General features: G+C 40.5%; 1 protein-coding gene across 1 annotated transcript in view; it reads right to left on the bottom strand.

Moving 5' to 3' along the window:
• Nucleotides 1-6735: 6735 nt before the first annotated feature.
• Nucleotides 6736-7597, bottom strand: part of ICOS (inducible T cell costimulator) — a 9261-nt gene continuing 8399 nt past the window's right edge. Inside the window, exons 4-5 of the mRNA XM_085299308.1 lie at nucleotides 7432-7544; nucleotides 6736-6825 (exon numbers count right to left, since the gene is read on the bottom strand). Of these exons, the coding sequence (XP_085155434.1) occupies nucleotides 6736-6825; nucleotides 7432-7544 (203 nt within the window). The remainder of the gene's footprint in view (nucleotides 6826-7431; nucleotides 7545-7597) is intronic.

Below are 7597 nucleotides of genomic sequence, written 5' to 3'. Positions count from 1 at the left end.
AGATCTCAAATTGTGCAGCACACCAGCAGCTTGCTGGAGAGTGAGCACATTTCCTAAATTCAGAATGGAAGTTTTTTAAAATGCTTAGGACCACTTGTGACAATGCTTTTGAACCCATTCTTCACCTGCCAAAGCATGACTTCGGGCACAGGCTGACTTGTGTGCACAAGCAAAGGAACCTCACTTCTCTGCTAGTGGGGTCTGTAGGCAAGATCTCCAGACACACAGCAGTGCCACAGACCTCAGCAGGTCCTTGTACAACACTCAGTAGTACTTAAGCATGTGGAAAATACACAGATCCTTGTGCCTCTCACTCTGGACTCTCGTTCTCTGTGTGCCTCTGCCAGCACCACAGAAAGTGGAGAAAGTGTAGCTTAAAAATGACTCAGCTGTGGTGGAATCAGGTTAGCCATCAAAACAAGCTGACTGAATATKTTAGCTCGGCTGCAGCAATGCTTCTCTGCAGGTTTTTCTTCAAAGCTGTTATTCTCATCAGTGTCTACTGACTGAGTGCTGGTTTGTGTGGAAAAGGGAATGGGTGACGTTACTGGAATGCAATTCAGGTCTCTAAAAGCCCTTTAGCTAGTTGTAATGGCAGAAGGGAAGATACGTTCTGTGTGCTGCAGGGGCTCGGGCTCACTTGGAGCCTTGTGTTCAAATTAGTAATTGTGCTTGGTGACAGGAATCGTCTTGAAAGGGATAGAGGCCTGTTCTCTGACCAAACAAAACACACTTTCATTATCTTAGGTGAATAGCATGTTTTCTTAAAATTTTCAGTGGAAATTGTGAATCATGAGCCACTTCTCAACATGGGTGCCCATTTTCTCTAATATGTCTGTTTTTCCAGTAAAGAGCATGCTTTTTTGATCTTTAAATGGAAAGATTACCAATGCACTTAGGAAAGCCAGAGTGCCTTTCATCTGTGTCAGAGTCCTGGTGGAGGTGAAGTTTCTCTTAGCTTTTGAAGCTGACAAGATAGATCTTGTGGTTGGAAGTGCTTCGTACCTCTTTTTATTGGCCATGTGAAAAAGAAACAAGGAAATGCAGAAAAGGGGACTCTTCAGCTTGAGAAGGTTACAGTTGAAGAGCTGCTCAGAAGCAGCTCTTGCCTCCCCTAGGTGCTGCCTCTTGGCCAGGACAGATTGTGTCCTGTAGGAGAGGGCATCTTGAGGGGGCTGGTGGCAAGGTCCATGTCCGGGACTGGGGAGCCCCTTCACAGTGGGGAGAGCCATGAGGATGGTACAATTTGGGTAAGGTGGTAGGGCAGTGTCTACGTGAGTCTTTTATATGAGAGTGAAACCTCAGACCTGGGAGTATTTTGTTGAATAAATGTGATATCCTTGAAAGAGGTCCTTATTCACTGGATGCACGGCTCAGTCTCTTGAGCAACRGAAGATGGCTTTCCATGATCTTCTCATGCACTTCCATGAGCCTAAGCTTCTCAGAGGCACAAGTACAAAGAGTAAATTAAATTCTAACCAACACAAAACTTCTGAGTAACATTTACATGGTACAAAATGCCCTAACTGCTTTTCACAATTTCTTAGACCTAGCTCCCTACTCCAGTATTTGGCCTCGGTAGTCTGAAAAGGCCATGCAGAGCGCGCTCACTCTGTGGACGGCATACTCAACCAAACTGCCACCTTTGGAAGGCTGTGCTCACTGCTGCCCTATCTCAGTCCATCAGCCAGTGCTAAGACACCACATTCCCTTCCTACTTTTTTCCGCAGTGTTTCAGGAGACCCGTAGGGGCAGCGTGTGAGCCTTGCTCGTCTGCAGGGGGAAAGGCTGCAGGTCTCTCAAGTCTTTGCACGGTCCAGACCTTGAGTCTTTGCCTCAGATCTGGGAGAAGGCAGCATACTGTATGAGCTGCAGTACAACTAGCTCCTGCCGTGCACTGGGACAGAAGGTGAAATACCCAGRGTTTAGATTTGCCACTATCAGTGTATTAGGATTTGGAGGGACTGATGTAGCATTTAATGTGTGGAAGATCTTCAGTATTTCAAAGATGTAACTGCTGTTTTTTTTTTTAATTGCACTCTGTGTGCAGCAGTTAAATCTTTTTCACTGATAATCAAAGTAATTTATCTCTTTCTAAAAATTTGTCTTGAACCATACATGATCTTATTAATTGCAGGAGGAATTAAATAGTTATGAGATGCTTATTTAGATGAAGTTCTCCCCCGACCCTTTCTTCCTATCTCCAGTTTGCATCTGTCCCATTCATTTTCCCAGAAAAGTTGGTTAATCCTTCCTGTTCCTCCCCCTCCTCCATCCACATCCCACAGCGAATTGAACCCAGAATCGTAGACTATAAATACAATTCTCAAAATTTCCTCTCACAGGGAAATGGGAATTTTAAATGACAATGGGTAGACTGCTTTAGAAATAATGGACTGTACAACTGAAGTGACTTGAGTGTATGGAGTGTCTCATCGCAATTAAAATTAAACCAAAGGCAAACACTTAGATCCAGCTCCTCAGAAAGCCTGGTATGGGCAAAAGTCTCCACTAACCAGTTGGACTTACATAGGCCCTTGAGATTACTTACTAAAAAATGTTCTCTGCCTTTATTATTGATGCATCTTCTCCATGGCAGCTTATAGATTCCACTTGCATTACAGACTTTCAACATATAAAACACTTTGTAAATAACACTGCATGCAGTATAGATCCCAGTTTTGATTTGTTTGCTTTACTCGAATTCCAGATCCTCTCTTCCCCAACCTTAAATATAGTTTGTAAAAGTCTGAGTAAGATATATGATAAAATGTAAAACTACTTGAACTTTGAAGTCAATGAAATATTTGTGCTAATGGAGAATGGCCTACGACACTTTATAGTGGCATTTCATATCCAGTATTATATAAAAACTATAAAATTCCAGGCTTGAATCTGATCATTAAAGTCCAAGGGCATTCAGGGTTTATAATCCTGGCTAGGACGATACAAAATACATATTTGGGTTTCGATTTCGAACCCTCTCAAGGTGTGCAAGTGTTTGAATTATGAGTTATTCTTGATCCTTAAGATTTGTGGTAGCCAATTAGTTTGTCAGCCTTAACATCTTTCACCTGTTCACACTAGATGATTCTACCCATTTAGCAAGTTTAAGTTCAGCTTAGTTTACTCAATATTAAATTTCTACTTCAGATGTTTAGCTACAAGGASATTATGAGGAGTTCTTTGCCATATACACCTATTTGGTATACTGGCTTATGGCTTCATATCGTTTTCTAGGCATAGCCTGGGGAGATATAAAGGTCATTACTAAGTGTAAATAGATATGGGGAAGGTTATAGCAAAAAAAAAAAAAAAGTCAGAAAGGATAAAGCATTTTACTAATATTGGATCTTAATTTTTTTGTGGTATGACAAATTAGTTTTACATGAATACTATTCTTAGGGATTCTCCTGGAAAAGGCTCGGGCAGAATACTTTCCTAATCATATTCCCTATAAAGCAAGAGCAGATGAAGATGGAAAGGCATGGTTATAGACCTTACCATCACAGATTGCTGTATGGTAGTAAAATTTTTGTTACAATCCTAAACCATTACACAGCATACAGAGAAAAAGGTTGAGATTGCYTTTTTAGTAGTTCATTTTACCCCCAAAAGCTCCAATTTCTTAGAGATAATTTGGATCTTACTCATACTTTTGCTTGTCTTGGAAGCRGATTTTGTAGAAGAGCTGGTTTCAATTTTCTTAATTGATTTTTTTTTCCCTTGTGAAAATGGTCTTTTTTTCAAACTGGGAGTTTCCAAAGAGTTTTTGCTTTTTCAAATGTTGACCTTTTAGAATATCAGACTTTTTGTTTATCCTTCTTTGTTCTTTTTTATTTTCTTTTAATCCTTTTTGACACTTAGTCTATAAATTTGACTCATATTACATTTTTCATAGATGTTTTTCATTCTGCCATCCTTCATCATCTTCCAGCTTCTTTAGATTTGGAGGCATTGAAGAATGACAGAAGAAAGCTCTCCAAAAATAATCCTGAGGATTAACCATTTATTGTGTAAAGGATTAAAAGAGAAGAAATCAAGGAATAAAAAAAGATGCTTTCTTGAAAAGAAAAAGAAACAAGTAGATTGGAACAGCATCATTTTCTCACTAGGTAGAAACAACTCCAGAATTGTATGTTTTGCATTTTTTATCAGTTCTTTTCCGTAGTCCTTTTCCTGTTTCCCACCAAGATGCTATATAAGGATAAATTGCCAGTACCCTTCTCCATCTCACTGTGGAGGTTGTAGAGCCTGTTTCTTTCACATGACGTGTATGCATGAAGTTTCTTAAGGACAYGTGCAATATAATTAAAAAAAAATTTTTATTAAAAATAAAAATCTTTTTCAAAGAAAAGCAGTGATGGAGCCTGACATCTCCCAAAGGTTATTTAGATAGGCTTTGTTACCATGAACATGAATCATTTTTCTCTCTGGAGTACAATATGTATATTTTAAACTTCCCTTGTCAGACATTCATCATTTTTCCTTTATCCAGCAGCATCTCAAAGTGAAGCTCAAGTTTCTCCTTTCAGAAACTTTGTTCCTTGAGCTTCCTTCTTGGCTGGTGGTAGGTTCCTTTGGACTCTCAACTATGATATTACATCTAGCATTTCTCCTAGGCAATAGTAGTTACCTATTTTAACCAATACTTTTAAAAGCTGTTTGTGGTGATATCAGCATATTTGTGGATGTACAGAGTACATTTTTGCCTTAGAGGGTGATTAAGTAGTCCAGAAAAGGTCATTTGGTAGAGCAATGGGACAGAATGTAATGTTAACCCAAACGCAAGGGTGCCAATGTAGATCTCTGCGTAGGAGCTGGTTGTCTAACCAGGGTACCCAGTGCTAAGCTGAGTCCCCACTTTCAGGATTTCCTCTTTGTTTAAGGTCACCACTAACAATTTACACCTTTTTTCTACAACACTTCCATGCATATAGGTGTTTGCTCAGGAAAACCCTGTTCTTGACATACCAGCTTATCTCACTTTCATGCCTGACAATCCCTGTTAGCCCTTATCAAATTAGATATATCAACCTTTTGTCTAGCAGATAAGMTATGGATCTTTCACCATAGCATCCTCTGAGTATTTGTTTTTACCATGGATTACAGAGACAGTCCAAATCAATGCACCGCTCTGCTTCCACACAGCCGAACTGTCTGCCAAACATTCAGGCTGGATTCCCAGTGGGTCATTTACGTCAGCTTTGCTGGAGTTCATAAGGAGCCGGAAGGAATGATCATTTCTTTCAGGTTGAAGGCAATTTGAGGAAGGTCAAGTAACCCCTAAACCCACTGGGGAAGTGGTAAAGGTTTCGTGTCAAACCACAAGAGGAAGATAATTGCAACACTGAGCCTGTGAATGCTCTGGCCTTATGGACTATGTTGCATTTGTGCTTTGAAACATGAATAGGAGAGATTGTGCCTCCTAGTTTAGGGGCTGATCCTGCAGGCCTGAACTGATTTAAAGAACAGCTGCAGACTTGGAAGTAATATATTTTGCTTTTGGTAGAGGAATTCAGAATTTAATTAAATAAGAGGAGCCCTAAGGTGTGAGGTGCAAAGATGTATTGATACTATAGATTTGAAAAATGCAGGTGCATAAATTTGACGTTCTAGGTCACAGTTAAATCCGTGTTGTACTTTCTCAGTTTTCTTTTCCCTCTTATCTCAGGTCGTGTCGCAGGAGAGCATGTGTGCACACCTTCCTTACGYGGAGCCAAGTGTGACAGTGCATCTTAGGATGAACTGATATTATCAGGCTACACTAGCCCTAGCTAAAGAGGAATGTGCAATACATTGACAGTGCGTGGCCATGCCCCAAGGATTGGCATTGGAGGTAGTCTCTTTTTTTCCCCAGTGGAAAGTTTATCGTAAAGGAAACTGTAGAAAACAAATTCTCTCTGTGCAGTGCTACAGAGGTCTACTCTCAAGCGATCATTGCTACATCTTTGTCACCTACAAGCAGATACCTTGACCACATTGTTAGCACCTCATGTACGAGTCAGTGGATCAGGCAGTGTGCCACTTAACACAGAAATCTAGAGCAAAACACAGCTTAGGACAGGACTAAAGTGGGTGTCTCATGACTGAACCATCGTGAGAGCTCAGGGAGGCCGAGAGAGGTGAGGAAAYGTTGATTTCCTATTGTCCAGGTTTAAGTAGCTGGAAACTCCTGCTGCCCAAATTTCTATGCCACAAATAACTTATACCTGGAATAGAAACAGAAAAATCAATTACTTGCAGGCCACATCTATCTGAATCAGTTCAACTTCTACTTCTGCTCTGTATCCAAACTGCTGCCGGCTGCCTTGTGGAGGCTTAGGTAGTAAGGAAGTTCCTCATTGTGGATATTTGCCCTTAGCCAGTAACCCTGAGCAAAACTTGCACATCCCTTTCCCAGAGAGATTTAGGGTACCCTGCATTATCTCAGGAATCTGAGTGGAATAGAGTTGTAATCTCTTCCTCATGCATATGATCATTTCATTGCACTGGTGTGAAGCAGTTTCATTTCTAGGAAACAGTCCACTATTCTGATTCAAAATCTACCCGGAGATTTTGCTTTTTATTTTCTTTTTCTGCTATGTGGCAGCATAAACTATATTATCAAACTCTTGTAATAATCCCACCCACTTAGTGTCAACAGGAGACACAGTGAGCAGCCCTTTCTCACCCAGAAAAAAACTTGCAACAGATACAAGTAGAGGTACAAGGGCAATTAGACTTAACACAACCTCAGATTCTTGGTTTTCTAGCTGCATTCACTGCTGCCATGGGCATGTATTCGCTGTTGTACTCATGGGAGTTGGATTCACACTGCTGATTCTGCAAAGAGAAGGAAAATGCTGTGAATTCAACTTGTGGTCACCAACCTCACCCACTCCTGCCTTTGCTGTTTAAATAGGGCAGTTAATTTGACTGCTTTCGGTGGAGATGATAAAATAGACAGGCATTCGCATACAAAACTTGGAATAGGACAAACTGAAAATGAAAAGCAGATACTGTCCAATCAAAGTAACTAATGTCCATGGTCTCCTTTCTGTCCTGAGCCAACTGGTTTTTATTTAAGTGGTTTTGCTTCAGAACAGAGCTGGAATTGCTCCACTGATGATTTGTTATTCCCTCTTGAAGAAAACAATCGGGTGATTTGCTTACCAAAGTATTTTTGCTGACTTGTGCAGCTTTTCTCCTCTTTCCTTTGATTCCCAATCTTTAAATCAATAAACAATTCTGTCTTAGAAAAATTAAATCTGAGCTGCTGTCACCAATGACTGACTTTCAGTAGTAAATTAACAAGTCAGTCTCTTTGTCAAAACATACCACATGCTGAGTGAGTATGTGCCGATCCCACCCTCTAGATCTTATTAAATCAAGTTCCCCATCCATGACCCCTGGAAGAAGGGTTGTGCAGAATCTCATAGACTTGCTTACCTTGTTCCTTAAGCAACAGGCTACTACCCAGCAGACACAGAGAATCATGGCAAATGCCATTAGACCAATAATTATCCATGATGTGAGTCCTGACAAAATGCAGGCTTCCTTATCTGGAGATGAGGAGGCAGAAAAGTCATTGCTGAGAATTAGCACTTTCTTCCCC

Source organism: Rhea americana, unplaced genomic scaffold (assembly GCF_003343005.1).
Source record: "Rhea americana isolate MKP2758 unplaced genomic scaffold, rheAme1 scaffold_15, whole genome shotgun sequence".
In the NCBI taxonomy this organism is placed as follows: domain Eukaryota; kingdom Metazoa; phylum Chordata; class Aves; order Rheiformes; family Rheidae; genus Rhea; species Rhea americana.
The sequence above is the reverse complement of the archived record's forward strand: the minus strand, read 5'-3'. Positions and strand labels throughout refer to the sequence as shown.